Genomic DNA, 18317 nt, shown 5'->3' with positions numbered 1-18317 from the left:
GTTTTCTATAATAGAAAATGTTAAATGTGAATGAAAAATTCTTTAAAAATGAAAAAAAAGACATGATGTATCAACAAGATAAATGTTGCATTTATATTTTCCATTTATAATTAAATTAGATAGGCACTTGTACATAATACGATTAATTTCAAATGTACGATATATCATTTTGTACGAAAAATAGGTCTATTATGTAAAATAATAAGTATAAGACATGAACCTTTTAGATTCTTGAATAGAAAAAATTGCACTTCTGACGCAGTACAAACTGGGAAAATTGGTTTGATCGACTATAACGCTGCTCTCGTTTGCTTCGTATTACGAATTTAAGATTCGATTCGATATATACAGACGGGGAAAGAACCGAAAATATCTCAAACTCGTAATTCTTTTTTTTCCAATTTTTATGTACATAAGTGGCAATTATTAAATACAGAACCGCGGTTTTTTAATAAAATTGTTTTGATATGAGCATAAATCGATCGAAACATTCCACTTAAGAAATCAAACGGGTACCTATTCTTTTGAAGAATGGTTTTTATATTACATAGCACCAATACGTGGAAGAAACGAGAGTTACAACGATGAGGTAAATCTCTCTAATTACAGTACGGTATGTATAAAAATAATGTCATATCACATGTATAAGTACGTATTTGAATCTTATTACAATTATTTAAAGCAATGTTTATCGGAATAAAAATATGATTTCAAGTTCGTTCATAAGGTATATCAGTCTATGGCAATGATTGATATTATCGACGAACGTGAAATTCGATAAAAAAAAAAATGAGCTCTGAAAATAACATGTACTTCGTTAAAAGTACCAGTCCTATAAATTGATAATTATATAAAGAGACTATCTAATAAGACTACGAAACGTAGTCTTTCAGAAAAAAGAATTGATTTTCAATTCCATTCCGCTAATACGAATTATAAAGTTATCAAAGTGTAGTCGACGTTCGATTTTCGTAGCTTAAACGTGCAATTTCTTTCAAAACTTCTGCCATTGCCGGCCCCGTTTCGTTTATCATACTGTTTAGATATCCATTCTTTTCGATCAATACGTGAGGGGCATCGAACTCCTACGAAATTAAACAAATTTTATTCGTTAACCTTCCAACTTTCGATTAGGGAAAAATTTATTAACGATACTTACCACCGCATTACCGGCGTCCATAACCAAAATTCGATCACTGTCCATCACAGTATTGAGACGATGGGCAATAGTGAGAACTGTACATTTGGCAAATTTTACACGAATTGTTTTTTGGATAAGCTCGTCGGTTTGTGGATCGACGTTCGCAGTTGCCTCGTCAAGAATAAGGATCGGATTGTTTTTTATTATCGCGCGTGCTAGACAGACCAATTGACGTTGTCCGACACTTAGGTTAGAACCACCTTCGTTAATGTGAGACTCTAGGTTATATTCTTTCAATTCAACTTCTTCTAATGCTTGCCAAAGTACATCGTCGTTGTAATTATCGAAAGGATCTAAATTCTTTCTCAACGAGCCCGAGAATAAGAAGGGCTCTTGAGGAATGATACTAATCTTCGAACGCAAATCGTGAAGTCCAATCTCGTGAATCGGAATGCCATCTATTTTAATGACACCATCGAGATACGCAAGGCGAAAAATTGCCGATATCAGCGACGATTTTCCAGCACCTGTTCGTCCAACAATTCCTATCTTTTCGTGCGAGTAAATCATAATATTCAAATTCTTTAGTACCGGGCTCTCGCTTGGATTATATCTCAGCGATACGTTTTGAAACTCAATTTTACCCTCTTCGGGCCAACTTTCTTTAGGTTTTTTATCCGGTGTGCTTTCGAAGGGTGGTTCGCTCTCCAAATTGCTGGAAATACAAATAACCGAATGCAATCGAAATGTTTGTGTAGAAATCGTGCTAATAATAATTTCCACGTGGATACTTACGTATACTCCAATACACGTTCTACCGAAGTCATTTGATTTTCTAGCTCGGTACTTTGTCTCATACCCCACTGGAACATTCCAGTTAATCCGAGACTTTGCGTTATGGCCAAACCCACGTTACCTTTCCCCGCAGCAGTGTCTAGTAGCAAGAAACTCAAAGTAACCAAGGTGATGTAAATAACGCAGAAGAAATCCAGCCAGAATGCAAACGCTCTTGAAGAAGATATGAATATGTACCATGCTGATGAATGTAAATCTTGGTGTTCGTCAAATTCTTTCGTCAAAATTTCTTGAGCTTTAAAGGCACGAACTGTTGGCAATCCTTCCAAGGTTGCACTGAGATGTGCAAAGACCGGCGATCGAGCTAGCATTTATTATCATAAATTGATTAATCGATTACTTATCTCGCGACTTTTAAATCATTAAAAGTTCCTTCTTTTATACATTCAAAACAACAGAACTGAAGACTGGATGAAGATTCTCTCTCTCTCTCTCTCCACTTTTAAGAAAAAAGATCGTGTTAAAAGTAAGTACTCACTAACTCCATCCAGACGTTTGACACTGCGACTAGTTGCCAGATAGAAAACACGAAGATAGTAGAAAATTATTCCGATTATCACAGTGGGTATTAGTAACCAATAATTAGCTACTCCAACAACAGCTACAATCCCAAGAAGGGACAAGCCGATTTGTAAACAATCGATTAAAGCTATTGGTAATACTTCATCGATAGCACCCATATCCTTTGAAAATCTATTAAGAACACGTCCCGACGTGTTGGTATTGAAAAATCTCATTCTTGCTTGACTCAAAGATTGGAACATACGATCGTGCAATCTAACTGATGCTTTCATACATGTCGTAAAGAAGGTAAATGAACGTATGAAAGTAATTATAACGGTAGAGATGACTAAGCCAGTGTATAAATATATACAATATTCACGACTTAATGGACCTTTCCACTGTATCTCGACTTTATCGTTCGTCTCGTTTACCTTTGGATAAATATATTTACTCGTTATAATACTCGTTAAATCAGAAAAATTTGATAAAAAAGAAATGATAATAATTACATATTTCTCTTCCATGTTGACCCATTCAGAGATAAAGAAATCGCTACCACTAGCGAAACCTTGTGCAAGCACACAAAATATAGCAATGGTAGCTACGAGACACCAATTTCCACCTGCACGGAAATATTTTGCGTATACTTCACCGGAAACTTTGCCTTTCGACCGCATTTCAGCTATCTAAGTAAAAATATAAACGCTTTTATACGATTTTCATTCAATCTGTATCTATTATTTTTTTTTTTTTCTTTTTATGAATACACTTACTTCGACTGGATCATTTTTCTCACTAGTGTTACTTTTTAACGAACTCAAGGATGTTACACTAGTGTTTCGAGAAGTAGTCCTACTTGGTGGATTAGATGATCGTTGTTCTTCTTCTTCGCTTTCTTTCTCCAACAATCTTCCAAAATCCATTCCCATGGAAGCAAGTTTTTCGTAAGAACTAAAATAAATAATAATTGTAAAACGAATTTAAATTTGTAAAGTAATGGCAAAAAATTGAATCATACCCTTCCGCCTCGATTGCTCCATCTTTCAGAACAATAATTCTATCTACAGCTTGTAAGTATTGCAATTGATGCGTAACGAGAATTCTGGTCTTTCCTTTTAAATACTTCGCGATACATTCCTCGAACATATGTTTGCCTACATGAGCATCTACGGCGCTTAACGGATCATCTAATAGGTATATCTCTGTTTCTGAATAAACCGCTCTGGCTAAATTTATCCTATACATATAAATTAATGGATTCATTATAACGTAGTATCGTATTTTTAAAAAGAATTACATATATATACATAATAATTACCTAGCACGTTGACCACCGGACAAACTAATTCCTCTTTCACCGACGATCGTTTTGTCTCCGTATGGTAATAAATTAAAATCTCTTTTTAGTTGGCAGACTTTAATTACACGATCGTAACGAATTTGATCAAATTTTCTACCAAACAAAATATTTTGTCTAACAGAACCGGCAAACAGCCATGGTTCTTGACAAGCATATGCAATTTTACCATTTATCTGTAAAAATACAATACAAAACAAATTTTCAATTATCGTATTGATAAGACGTATCTATCAGACGTATACGAGTGAGGCAAATTACACAAACAAGATACAATTATCCAAGAAACGATACAAACCTCTATAATACCAGAGTTCAAAGGTAATTCTTTTAATATCACGTTAAGCAAACTACTTTTACCAGAACCAACTTGACCAACAACAGCAATTAATTCGCCCGATTTTACATTAATATTTATATTCTTTAACGTATCTTCTTGTTCGTGTACAAACCATTTGGTATTAGCATTTCTTAATGATAAAATATATTCCGCTTCATTGTTTGTTTCGATATCTGTACTTTTTACATCATTTGTATCTTTTTCTATTTTATTAACATCATTTTTGTCCTTTTCATCTTTTGATCTCTCATTTTTACATTCTTCCGTTTTCTCGTTTATTTCCTCAAGTTCTTCGTACAACATGAATTTTTGTAAACGTTTTATAGAAACTAATAATTCTGCTATTTGTGTCACTCCTATTTGCGTTATCAATATTTTTTTTGTTAGATTTATTAATCAAGCATTAATAATTATTTATTCAAACATACTTACCTTGTGGAAAATAGACGGTCATAGTTAGACGTAAAATATTGTAATACGCTTGTAACATAAACACTTTCTCAGCAGTAATTTTATGACCATACAGTATATAAGTTAGTATAGTAATAAAAAGCGACATCCTTGTGGTGAACATAATAAAAGACATAGTAATACCTCTAATGAAAGACATATATCGTATAATATTGATTTCTCTCCTATAACAATATCAATAATTTCACATTTATGAATATAAGAATGCAAGAATCGCATAAAAGACGCATATATATAAGATACCTTCTAGCTTTTTCGATTAATTTACTAAATGGTTTCTCCCAGGTATACATTTTGATTGCTTGAATACCACTAATAATCTCATTGGTTAAACGGACTCTTTCATCTGTTCTAATAGCAGTTTTTAATCTGAACACCGAGGACTTTTTACCCAAATATCCTATGTATTTATAAAAGAAAAAACAGAAAGAAAAAAAATAAAAAAATGAAAAAAAAACCGGTAACATAAAATATAAAAAATTACATATATATCGAAAGCTATAAATATGATATTATTAATTTTGATTACCTTGTAAAGGAATAAATAATAAAAGTACTATAACTCCAAACATAGCAGATAGTTCAACTTGTCTATACATAAAATATGTTATAATGATAGTTTCAAGTGGACCGATCCACAAATAATGTATATGTATTATTGCTATATCAAATCTATTAACATCATTAGACAAAAGATTCACTGCTTGTCCCACTGTTGTGTCTCCTAAAGCAGTTCTTGAAAGTTTCAATGCTTTTCTATATATCAATGTACAACAAGCCACACGTAACTTCATTCCAATATGAAGTACTCCCATCATGTATGGGTGACTAACAAATAACAATAAAAATGAACACAGTATTATACCACCTGCGTATAAATAGGCATTTTCTTTTTCTTCCTCTAAATTATTATCACTATTATACATTCTCAAAAGTCGACCAAGAAATAAAGGCTGCAGTACCCTGTATATAAAATAAATATATAAAATTACTTTTAATGAATTATTACATATTTTATTGATTGATTAATTAATTTTATTGCAAACTACGAAAAAATACTCAAAATAATATTAGTAAATATTACTTTGATAATTAATTAGTAGCAATCAATTTTATTCTACTTCCTAAGCAAAAAAAAAAAAAACTTTAAGCAAAAAAAAATTAGTGCTATATAGGAGAAAAGAATCAACAGTTAGAAAACAAAGGAGATTTAAGGGACTTAACGGTTTCGTCACATTGTCAATTTCATGAACTTGAGAATTTGAAAAATTGTACAAACTGGTCATTACAGTATGTATTGGTATAGACTCGACTTTCGGTTGACTGCAGTAATGGATCAAAAAACGAAGAAACAAAGGTTGTGACAATCTGAACCAATAATCATATTATAAAATTCAGTGTATTTAATGTATTTTCTATCATAATAATATATGTTAAATGATTAATTATGTACCTAAGCACAATGTCCGCAATCGCTAAAAATATTCCATATATAAGTAATTGAAATCCAAAACATTTGAAAAGAACCTTTAGTAAACTAGGCTCCTTTAATTTTTTTTGATCGTATTTTCCGTTTTTTTCATTTAGCAACTTCTGTTTTTCATAAGCTTTGTATTCCTTTTGCCATGTTTTTGATATCTTTGTTCCTAAATAACTGCTTTTATGTTCTTTAAGAGGTCTGTATAAATCAGTTACTTCTAAATCTTTACGAGAACCATTCCAAAAAATAGGAAGTGTATATCTATTAAAAAAAAATATAATTATTATTATTATTATTATTATTACTAATAATTATTATAAATAACATTTTAATTCAATAGAATTTTAAAATGATAAAAAGAAAACAATATCACTTATCTTATTTTCTATTATCTTTGAATCAATGACTGAGCTAAATATTTAAACCTAGAATATTATCTGTTTTCAAGCAATTTATATTAATGTCTGATTAAAGATAATGAAAAAAGATAATAAGAATATACCTTCAAAAAATTCTGTCTAAGAATACCAATAGATAACAATACCAATAAAGTATTATTGGGTTAATAATGGAATTCAAGATAAATGTCATTTTATTTACACAAGAATTTCATATATTCAAAGATATTTTTAAGATATTGTTTACTTATCAATTTATGTCATATTTTTATTAGTAGGGCATGACAAGAAAAAAATTAAACAAGTCACTGTATTTCGTAAAACTTACGCAAATGTTAAAATACTAAGAGGATTTGCTCCTTCTCTAGGATGTTTTTTTCTTTCTTTTTTTATTTTTCCATCCATAATGATATTTGATTTATTAATCAATTTTTCCTGAAAAAATAAAATAAAATAAAATAATTCGAATAAATCTCTCATAAAATAATAATTTTATTATTTTATCACAAATATTCACGAATGATAAAAAAAAAAAATATATCATTAGAAATCGAAATAAATATAGCGAAATTATTATTTCTATTAATTGTTCGTTTTAGAATAATAAGATAACAAAAAAAATTCAACTAAAAAAATAAAAAATATATTGTAGAAATAGTAATAGTAAAATTATCAACATTATTATTAAATATTAATACATAATATTGTTTTTAATTTTAATTTGATTATTTTTATAATAGAACAAATATGTAAAATTATATTAATAGAACAAGTATTTCTGAGTTTCATTTTTTTAGTAACAATAAAAAATTATTATAGCAACTATGTTCATAAAAATGTCATTTCATTTCACATAATACATTCAAATCGACGTACGGAATTTAAATTATATAATAATAAAACGATGATTTTTTTATATAAAATAATCAATAATTTTGATAGTTTCAAATAATTATGCTTGATAGAACAGATTTTTAATAAATGATAAAACTGTCATTTGAAACCTTCCGAGATGAACCGGAACAATAATTCAAATGTTTGTTATTATAATGCCATTGAAACGAAAATTATTAGAGAAGACAATACAAAGTATAAATAAATTTTGTCAAATTTTCACGTCACTTACGGTTAAAAATAAACGTATCTACTTTTTGGCATGTAAATATCCCATTACATTTCAAGATCACAATAAATTGTTGGTGACTAGCACTTGCGACAGTTGACTGTGCTTTACTCGCTCGAGTTCGTATATGTTATTGGTTAACCTTAAACTAATACACATAATATCACCTCATATAGACTATCTTTACGTATATCTCTGTTTTTATATCCGTATCTCTTCGTAATAACGATCAAAATGACATCTTTTGTAGACATACGAAAAAAACGATTTATGTTATCAACGATTCATTTTTAATACTGAAATAAAGATACATAAGATAATTGAATAGTAAATTAATAATTACGTCTCTAATTACACGCGTTTATCGAGTAAATAAGGATAAAAAAAATTAATTTGTGAAAATCATGGCCATCTAGCAGAAGAAGTTGTAAGCTTGTAGCTAACTATTTAATATATTTGTTATCGACAAATACTATATCGCAATAGGAATATTTTGTAATTATGAATAATTTTTATATATTTAAAAATTATACTTTAATTTTTCTTATTGAAATGATCTCGGGTTTCTTATTAAAATATAGTCGATTAGATTGAAGATTTATTTCATGGAATTTACCGAATTGTCGGTATCCATTATCTTTGTACAATAAATCGTCGTACTAAAAGTTAAAGAAAATTTAATAGAAATACATTTAATAGAAATATGATTTAAGTACAAATGTATATATATATATATATATTAAGTACAAATAAGTACGCATACAAAGAATCTTTGTTGATCGGCAGGTTACAGCTTTATTTCTTACTCGCTATTAATTCAAAATCTAAACGTGGACTATCAACTCGAACTTTGTTCTATCGTTTTTTTATCGTTACAAATTCTCGAAAGAAAGAGTAATAACTTCGTTTAAATAAAACAATTGCTACACGCTGTTAAAAAAGAAATAATTAAAAGAATTGTACAAATATTAGGAACTATGCAGTAGTTAATCTTCAGATATAATATGATACGTTTTATTTCTTCTTCGTATGTCGCACTTTGAACTAAAAAATGGATTAATTTAATGGATTGGATATTTGGCACTTTTCGTAAAAGGCATACAACATCAAATTTTCTATTATACAGAGAACACAAATTTGTAATTAAAAAAGGAAAAAAAAAAAGAAAAAGAAAAAGCATAAATAACTTTTAAAACTCAAATGTAAAAATAATAGAAAATATTTTTCATTAAATATAAATAAATATGATGTATAACATGTATGTACGCACATACGTGCACCTATGTATTAATATGTATAGGCATATACATATATTAACATATACATATGTAAAGCTTATATGTATACCTAGAATATAGTATCACGTAACACGAGAAGAATAATCTTCGAAGTAAAATTCGATGGAACCGATATTGCGTTTTTCGCTCTTTGAATGAAATCAAGTTTAAAAGAAGCAATGAGAATTATATCGAAAATGTATGGATATCGATACGAGATTAAAAACTTACACATATATCTGGTTAGTTTATAATTTTCGAAATCCATTTCAACTGTGAGATAATAATACGTATATCGAAATTCCACTATCGTAAACGACAATCAGAGTTGTTGCTAGTTGCTAGTAGAAATAGGAATCATCGGAAATTTGGGATATCGGTTTTCGATTAAATTCGCAGATTACCGATGTTATCGAACCGTAATCGAGATCGTATCATTATTATTGTTATTTTTTTTTTAGAACACAGATATTTACTTAACGATTTATTTTATTTTATCGTTTTCCTATCTCACTCTCCGATTCACAAAATTTCAAAAATGTTCTCCTCTAAATTCTTTACAATATATTAACAATTTAACAGATGTCAACGACCTAGTAAGGATATCGTAAACTGCTTTTCTCACGATTCTTATTACACCACTAGTTTCAAATCTCTCTGCGTGCTTCTTTATTAAATTCGTTCAAACAAGGCCCTCGAGTTTCGGGAAAGCGATGATACTAGAAATTCACATGTGTCTCAACCGACTCTGTATCAACCTAATATTCGTACGATAGAGATTATCGCAGAAACACGTAAGCGTACATTCCGCGGACAATAAATATCTTTCGGACGAATTTTCTTACAAATTCGCGCGGGATGAAATTTTTGTATCGGTTTCCACCGCGTTTCGGCGGTCTCTCTCGTTCTTGCATTTACGATCACGGCTATTACAGAATCACCAATGACGCATCACGGATGAGAACAAAGGGATCGGTTTTCTTTAAAAATCGGACCAAGCGCCGTCCTCTCGCTTCTCGAGAAGCTTTTCACTCCGTCCTTGTGGATTGAACACAACAGTCGAAATCGTCGGGTAAGTATCTCCGTTCTGACAGACGTCTCCGGACGTTCCGCCCGGATTTCAAGTGTTCTCGGGCTGGTTCAAGTTGCTGTTGAGCAACTCGGTGTTGGCGTTGTTCGCGTTCAATTTCTGCTCCTCCTTCAGCTTCTTCCTCCTCCGTTTGTTTTTCTTGTGCACGCAGAACAGGGCCACGAACAGGCAAAACAGGAAGCCGGATATGCAACAGGCGATCAATATCCACGTGTTCCTCGCCTTCTCCGTCTCGACCTGCAGCCGCAGGATTTCCGTGCACCTTTCGTGCAATTCCATCGTTCGGTTCGTGAACTCTTGCCTCGCGCACTCCCCCTTCGCCCGCTCCTCGCTGCAATTGTACACCGGCCTCGAGACGATTTCACGCGCGTGCAGCCACGCGTTGAACGTGTGGCACTCGCAGCTGCCCGCGTCGAACTTGATCGGATTCTTGGAGAGATCGAGTTTCTTCAGGGAGCAAAAGGGGGCCAGATCTTCCGGTGAGACGGAGCCGATGTTGTTGTCGGAGACGTTCAAATAGGTGAGAGTGGGTACCGGGCCCAACGACGGTACCCTGGCCAACCTGTTCTTCGACAACTGAAGCAGAATTAAGGGGGATTTAACGTCCACTCGTTCGAACTGCTCGTCGCCCAATCTGTTCTTCGATAGGTACAAATTTTGAAGATACGGCAAACGGAAGAGGCTTTTGGGCAGGGTGTCACACCCGTTCGTCGAGAGGTCGAGCATCTTCAGGTACCGGAGATTGTCGAAGGCCGCCTCTTGAATTTCCTGGATAAAATTGTCCCTCAGGTAAAGGTAGGCGAGGTTCGTGTACGGGGCCAGGCTGTCGTTCGTCAACACTCGTACCCTGTTCACCGACACGTCCAGGATCTGGTCAAGGGGGAGAGAGAGAGAGAGGGGGGGAAAGAGAGAGAAAAAGAATTCTTATACGATTAAAACGATTGAGAAGAGAAAAAAAAAATCTACGTTCCGAAAATTAACTCTCTCACCTGAATTTCCGTCTTCAAATTGGAGGGGATCCTCTCCAGGCCCAGATTCGCGCAACGAACTTGAATCATCGAGTGTATCCTGCTATATCGGCAAGTTCTCAAAGGGATGTCCTGATCCATGACCAATGGGGCGCCGGAATATCCGAGCACCGTCGCATCGTCCCGCATCGTGGCAACGATGGCGAGGGCAAACATTAGGAATCCGTTCGTCAGGTGTGCGTTCATGCCTGCAACAGAGTGGCAAGAATTTCTCCTTCATATTTTTACATTTACTATTTCTCCTTCCTCGTGTCTCGAGACGTTGGCGAGACATGTTCGAGAGAACATTCGCGATAATCCCCCCCTCTCGATACAGAGGAATAACGTCACGCCGAATTTTTCACCAGTGAGAAGCTGGCTTCTCGCCTCATTTTTCGAAATAGGAGGTAATTGGACAAAATTATTTTTTTTATTTACGAAGATAATTCAATTTTTAGGAAACTGCTTTTTCATTATAACTTATTATTTCGTTAAAAATATGGCCGAATATATAAGAAAAATTACGTTATTTGTATTGCGAATCAACTTAACGAGTCAACTGCTGCGCGAAATATCTGCGCGGTGGATATAGCGAAAAAGTGGGCAATTAAGTTAAGAAGCGTATCGAATTTCAGAAACGTACGATAAACTTGAGAACATTAAAGTTAAGTATTAAGAAAAGAAGCTATTTGCTGTTTGTTTTCGAAATAGGAGGTAATTGGATAAAATTATTTTTTTTATTTACGAAGATAATTCAATTTTTAGGAAACTGCTTTTTCATTATAACTTATTATTTCGTTAAAAATATGGCCGAATATATAAGAAAAATTACGTTATTTGTATTGCGAATCAACTTAACGAGTCAACTGCTGCGCGAAATACCTGCGCGGTGGATATAGCGAAAAAGTGGGCAATTAAGTTAAGAAGCGTATCGAATTTCGGAAACGTACGATAAACTTGAGAACATTAAAGTTAAGTATTAAGAAAAGAAGCTATTTGCTGTTTGTTCATGATATTATATACATTGTATCGAAAAAATTATTTTTTTATACATTTTGAAAATATTAATCTTGTTAATATACGTTATTCGAAACACTGTGTTTCGCTGTCGCGAAAAAGATTGGCCGTACACGTATTGGGGAGAGGGGGAAGGTATGCGCTCCCGCACCGTATCGAGTTCGATCCATTATTCCCCCCGCCGACCGGATTCGGGAACAACGAAGAGAAGAGAATTTCCGAGTCGAAGGCATCTTCGATACTTCGGTATTTCTCGGTATATATGGAACGCGCACACGTGAATCTCTTGTGAATCTTTCGCATAACTCGGAATACCTGACGAATATCTCCCCCCCTACCAGCGAACACAAGGGGAAGTTTAGCCAAGCTCGAAAAAAATTTATCCAGACACGGTGCGGACAACGCGATTTCAAAACGTTTGGCCGGCGGAGAGCGAGAAAATTGGTTGGTTACACGGCAACACGCGTTGCCACCGAGCTGTTCGTTGTTTATTGTAACAAGCTTTGATGAACTGCAGAGCCAGCCTCGCTAATGTAAGCCGACTGCGTATACAGTCGTGGATATATTCTCTCGGCGGATGAAGATTCGAAAGGGGAAGAGAGCACGTTCCATGGATACATTTTCGCATCGCTTGCAAAGTTCAAAGGCGGCTGTCTTTATTTTGAAACCGAATCGATCACCATCTGCTCCGTGCGAATGTATCACACGGTATACGTCGACGCGAGATACTATGAATTTTTCAACAAACTTTTACGCGAAACTGGATATCCCAAACCGCAAAGAAAGAAACTCGCAAAAAATATCGAGCGCACGATCGTGTTTACTTCTGTTTTTTGTCCTCGATACGAGTGCGCGATGGGTCAACGTTTTTCGGTATATTAACGAGCAAGTCGAAACGCGAAGAAAAGCAAAGATGCTTACCAAGACGGAGAGATATAGGTAAAGCGAACTCTGGATGAAAATAAATTAGCCAGTTCTCGCGTGGCGTGCGATTTAATTAGCGTGTTCGACTTCTATTGTTACTATTCCTATTATCCAAATACGTATTCGACTAACAACAGCGCGTTATCCGTACGCTTTTTCGCCCGCAGCAGTATTGTGCCTCGTCCCTCGTTCAGAAACGTTCTATCGTGCAACTACGTACGATAGGACGAGTACGAATTTATCGAAGCACGCGAGACGTTCGACTCGATAAATATCGCGCTTGCAGCGCGATACGTACATGTTGCACTTAATGCTACATATATATAGGGAATTAATACGAAACGCGTTGAAAACGATAAATAATAATAGTTCGTAATAATTTATTCTTTCCTTCAGGAAAAATATGTTATATACCCTATATTACATCGATGTAATAACTCTTCTCCTTTTTTTTCCTTTTTTTTTTGTTTCACTCTTGTCACGAACTTTCGAATTCGGTTCGCGACGCGTGCGTTGCGACGAGAGAACAGCAGGCTGCAATAATGCAAATCGTACGTAATAATTGAAGTCGGAGGAGGGGGAAAGGAAAAAAAGGCAACCGAAAAAAAATCCCCGAGTTTTCAGTTTTGTCCAAAAAACTTTTCCCGACGGAAAAGGTAAGGTAGGATGGTAATCGGATGCTAGGCTGTGCGTGTAACATGTAGGGCCTCCAACGTGTAAGGACAAAAAAAAATATTCGTCGAAACGAGGAAACCTTTCTTCGAAATGTCTCTTTCCAAATGAAAAACCCTCGCTCGGCTACCGTTTTTCGAATTTATTTTTTTCGCGGTTGAAACGATCTTCGAAATGTGGATCAAGCCTTCTCTCGATCCAACAAATCCTGTAATCCTCCGCACTTCACGAGTTTACCACCGGTCAACACGAAGCATTTTCCCCTCCTCCTCTCCTCTCCTCTGTGGAACATGAAATGAATCGATGCCGGAATACGATAGAATATTCGCGAGTCAAAGGCGCGTATCGTTTCAACGGTTGCGAAATATTTATCGTCGACGTTCGTTTTTCGCGAATTTTTCCAGAAATTGGATCTCTGGAAAATTGATCAATTCACGCGACTCCCCTTCTGTTATTATCGAGCCGATACTCGTTGTGTCGAAATATCACGTGTTACATCGACAGGTAAGGAGATAGATAACCGATAAGATTGAAAGTGGAAAAGAGATATATTTGTTTTCCAGAAAAAGATTCGTCAACGTTAAAAAATTGCGTCGTGAACTTTACTCGAATTATAAATATATCGAGTTCCTCGATACGAGATATTCTAAGTAGTTTCTTTTCTCGTCGTTTTTTTATCGTTCGAACAGAAGAAATATGCGAAAGAAAGTTTTGTTTTTTTCGATGATAACGAGCCTGATGATTTTTCATTCAAAAATCTATCAGGATTATTTGCGGATTATCCGGTAGATTATCGGATATTTCATATATAATTGTTACGTGTCATGTTTTCAGATAGATAAAATTATAGAAAAAGCATGTCATAGATATAAATATACGTGGATAATATTATTATCGCGATGACTTGTTTATCTTTCGCTGATGTTTTTTAATCGTTTAATCCATTAAAATCTTTAGCGAAACGAATTAACGATACAATTTTGAGTTTGTCAAGAGGAAAGAACGCGAAAATGTTTGAAAAGAGGTTGAGCCGGTTATTACGGATCGCAGTCGAATAAAGTATCAAGGTCGATGCACCTCGAGACGAATGATATTAAATCCACGGATCCTTCGTTATCGATCGGCGGTAATACGCTTTCGGAATTCATCACCGTTCAATTTCCATCCACACGGATGGAAAAATTTTCTCATTCTGTCCCTCGTCTCAAACATAGAAAGCGATTGAACAGCTAAAACAGTCATTCTACAACGAAGTACCAAACGAATAATTAACAAATACGTTGATAAATTAATCGAATCGATCAAATATTTATCACCAATAATAAATTCGATCATCCGTTCGTGTTTCTTCTTCCCTTGTTGAAGAGCGGGTGCAATTTTCTTAACCTCCAATTTTTTAGAAATTCGAACGTCTCCTCTCTTCTCTCGAGTGTGGAAACGCGTAAAATGGAAAATTGCGCGAAATCGGGAAGACCGAGCAGGCGGCAACGTGGCCGCATCTGGAAATAAGATGAAGGAGAGAAAAGTGCCGAAAATAACAGCGCGTCCCGCGATGGAAAGAAAAACACGTTAAGAGGAGGAGAAAAGGGTTACTCGTCGAGATCGAGAGTAACTAATTTTCCCTCCAAGAGTATCGGCGGAAGTTTGTTGAAATGAATTCTATGATAGGGCTACTAAGGATTCAAATTCGATTTCGAACGAGCGAATAATTTCAATTTGTAAATGGAGGATCGAGTAAAGAGAAACCGATAAAATTTTATTCGGATGAAAAACTAATCGAGGATCGAGCGCAATATATACGCGAGCAACTTTATTAACGGATACCGTTAATTGCTTCCTAACTCGATAACGCGTCATTTGATCGTTTTTTTCGAATCTCTCGAGCAAAAAAATTTACCTTTGGAAAGGGAAGCCGTCCGTGTACAATTGTATTCGAAAACATTTTCGGATGAAGTGAAATAGTTTTCATTCCGATAACGCTTTAAATCCTGTATACGTATGTAATCCTGCCGTTGATCGTCGAGCACGTAAAATTTGTTTTGCGTGTATCTCGGAAAATACCGGATCGATCTCGATTCCGAACATTCGACCATTTTGTCCGCGCAAAAGGCGGCGAAACTCGGCTCTAACCTTGAAAACTGTAACGAGGCACTCGATTGGCTCTCGAGATTCCTTTCTCTCTAAAAAGAAGGAGAGAAAGAGAAAGAGAGAATCAAAGCGAAAAGTAGATGGCAGTAGACGAAAGGCAAATGGGGAGAAAATTCAGCTCTTTCTGGTCACCTTTTCCTTTTCCTCTCTTGTTCCGTTCTCGGTGCAAACATCGAGAACAGAGATATTTTTCAAGCAAACAGTGCTAGTTCTTCCATTAACCGGCCAATCCTCCTCATCGTTGCAGTTTTTTTGAGAGAGAAAATAAATTGGACGAGAGAGAACGGGCGTCGTAATGTCGTTACTCCTGTATCACTGCAGAAATATCCTGCTAAACTTTTTTCTGTATTTATTCTGTCGAGAAATCCTTCGAATTCTTCTTCTCCTATTCCGTATCCGAAATATTTGCAGCCGACTTTTGTTTCAAAGACACCACCTGCAATGCTCCACTTTGTTTGTTTTCATTCCTGCTTTTGTCGATTTCCAACGGTCAGATTCTTACCAACGATCGATGCGACGTGTTCTCGTCGAGAAGAAAGAATAATTAGAGAAAAAAACGAGCGATTTGCGGAAGGAGATCTTGTTTATCGAAACCGGTTATCAATTATGAAAAATTTTCCACGTAATATCAATCTAATCTCCTTATTAGAATGCTGACCACCGTGAGACGCACCGTTCAAATTAATCAAAGTTTTTTCGCTCTAGCGGCGAAAGATAGAATTACCGACTCGTCTCAGACATTGGCCCTTACCTCTCCTGCCCTCTCTATCATCTCAAACGATAGAGAAAGAAGTTTGGCGAAAAAAGTAAACTCTTCAAAAGAAGGATAAAAAGTTGGTAGTAATCGATCCAAACTCTCTTTTTAGCCAAATATCTTTTTCAATTCTCCAAGAGAATTTCTATGATATTCGAGATTTGTTAATTTTTCTCCACCGATGAGGAGAAAATTCGAAAAATTCTTGATTGCTCGCGCGACTCGTGCATAAAGGAGGGAAGGAAGAAAAAAGAGGTCGGAAGCGGGACGAATCGGATTCAATTTGCGCTCGGTGAAAAGTAAAACGCGTCACGTGTTAGACTTATTCGCAGATATTCAAGCGGAGGCAAGGCGTCGACTACTAGACACATCTAGGCGGTTGAAAAGTGTGAATTAACCGAACAGGCAAGTCACGTGTTAACGCTTCAAGCAAGCATTGGGATTAGCCGCTTTTTCTAACCACCTTTGTTTCGTGCCCTCGTTTACGCGTTTAAAGAAACGCCAACGCAAATAAAAGAAGCGAGTCTCGATTTCAAAGAAACGAAATAAATCCGTTGCTTCATTGAAATTAAAGCAACGAGGAAGGCGGTTTCGGAATTCGATTCGTGTTTCCATTATTTCCATCCTCCATGTCACAGAGACGAGGCGAAATACTCTGCCTTTGTCGAGAGTCAAGAGAGAATTTCACAGCGACCGTTCAGAGAAATGGTATACAATCTCCTTTATCCACTTACACATAATCCAAAGCCATCGCGTGAGCTTGCGTTCCCCCCTCCCTTTTCCCCAAAACCGTTTCCTAAAACCGACCAAGTTTTCGTAAGATCGGTAGATAACGCAAGAACGGACCGGTTAAGCTTTAGGTAAGTACATCCTCCGAGAATATATCTTTGGTATTTCGAATTTAGAGATTTCCAATTTCTTCGTTCGTTTTCCTCGCTGCTCATTCATCACGACACCCATCGATACATGTCGCGCCTATCTTACCGTACCGTTTTCGTGATAAATAGCCTGAGAAACGTCCAATAAGACGTATGTTTTGAAAATCGATTTAAACGTCTTTTGAAAATTGTTGTCCTACGGGTAGATAACTTCTCTTCCTACGACTTTACTTCTTTAAAGTTTCTAGAAAGTTTAGATAATTGGTAGAAGATCGAGGAATACGAAAGTCGAAGGCGTCGTCGGGCGAGGGATTAACTCGTAACTCCGTGGGTCGAATGGAAGATGGAGATTGAGAGGAGAGCTCGTGGTTGAAAGAATGATGGATTTAAGGGAATCTCTCCGTTTGAATTTAACGACGTATTTCGAAAACACGGAAGGCGATGCGGGTGGCAAATTGCGAAATTAAACGCGATCATAACGGCTCGAAAGCAACGATGGAAACAGGTTGCTTAGCGTCTCTAGATCCGTTGAATATTTACGAAAGCAAACGTCCCACGCTTGCTTCCCTCTGCCCCCCACTCCCGGCCTTCGCAGCTAAACACGTATCCGCCGCTAGTCCGCTGCTCGATTCGAGACAAGACGATTAACGAAATTGGAAAAATCAGTCTTTAATTTTTCGTTATTAAGTGAATCGGATAATCAAGCGTTGCACGAATAAATCAGGATCAGTTTCTTCGAGGGGTGAGGAGAAAAGTGTGGTGGAAACGGGAAGAATTAGCAGGAAAGAATTTATTAACAGGTTTGGTTTCGAGGGCGTGCATAACAGCGAGAACAGCGGCGAAAGCGAAAGGCTCGTTCCTTTACTGAGGTGAGAGAAAGA

The 18317-nt window shown here is 35.6% G+C and overlaps 2 protein-coding genes across 5 annotated transcripts in view; both read right to left on the bottom strand.

The window, feature by feature from the left end:
* Positions 1–68: 68 nt before the first annotated feature.
* Positions 69–8052, bottom strand: LOC107995785 (probable multidrug resistance-associated protein lethal(2)03659). Of its 2 annotated transcripts, XM_062082421.1 has the most exons (16): positions 7673–8052; positions 6875–6981; positions 6122–6409; positions 5893–6036; positions 5198–5631; positions 4912–5068; positions 4630–4832; positions 4156–4553; positions 3819–4033; positions 3519–3737; positions 3274–3451; positions 3010–3186; positions 2475–2931; positions 1937–2300; positions 1160–1856; positions 69–1085 (listed from the first exon to the last, which is right to left on the bottom strand). In XM_062082421.1, the coding sequence occupies exons 2-16, from the start codon at positions 6949–6951 to the stop codon at positions 945–947; spliced, it is 4149 nt and encodes a 1382-aa protein (XP_061938405.1). In that variant the 5' UTR covers positions 6952–6981; positions 7673–8052; the 3' UTR covers positions 69–944. The 2 variants fall into 2 exon arrangements, with proteins under 2 accessions (XP_061938405.1, XP_016908948.2); XM_017053459.2 differs by lacking the exon at positions 5893–6036.
* Positions 8053–9395: 1343 nt separating this feature from the next.
* The window catches only part of LOC107995787 (decorin), a 25055-nt gene continuing 16133 nt past the window's right edge, over positions 9396–18317 (bottom strand). For 2 of the 3 annotated variants that reach the window (XM_062082448.1, XM_028665706.2), the window contains 2 exons: positions 11026–11252; positions 9396–10906 (listed from right to left, as the gene is read on the bottom strand). In XM_062082448.1, coding sequence (XP_061938432.1) covers positions 10067–10906; positions 11026–11252 — 1067 coding nt within the window. In that variant the 3' untranslated portion in view covers positions 9396–10066. Of the gene's footprint in view, positions 10907–11025; positions 11253–12981; positions 13196–18317 lie in introns of those variants that run through there. The other variant, XM_017053463.3, reaches the window with a different exon arrangement.

Source organism: Apis cerana, linkage group LG11 (assembly GCF_029169275.1).
Source record: "Apis cerana isolate GH-2021 linkage group LG11, AcerK_1.0, whole genome shotgun sequence".
Classification (NCBI taxonomy): Eukaryota; Metazoa; Arthropoda; class Insecta; order Hymenoptera; family Apidae; genus Apis; species Apis cerana.
Note: the sequence above shows the minus strand (reverse complement) of the source record. Positions and strands in the feature narration are given on the sequence as shown.

Coding starts and splice junctions, on each gene's coding strand:
- LOC107995785 (XM_062082421.1), bottom strand. CDS start 6,951: ATGGATGGAAAAATAAAAAAAGAAAGAAAAAAACATCCTAGAGAAGGA. Junction 2,301..2,474: donor CAAACGTCTGGATGGAGTTA/GTGAGTACTTAC, acceptor AATAAATGCTAG/CTCGATCGCCGGTCTTTGCA. Junction 1,857..1,936: donor GAACGTGTATTGGAGTATAC/GTAAGTATCCAC, acceptor TTGTATTTCCAG/CAATTTGGAGAGCGAACCAC.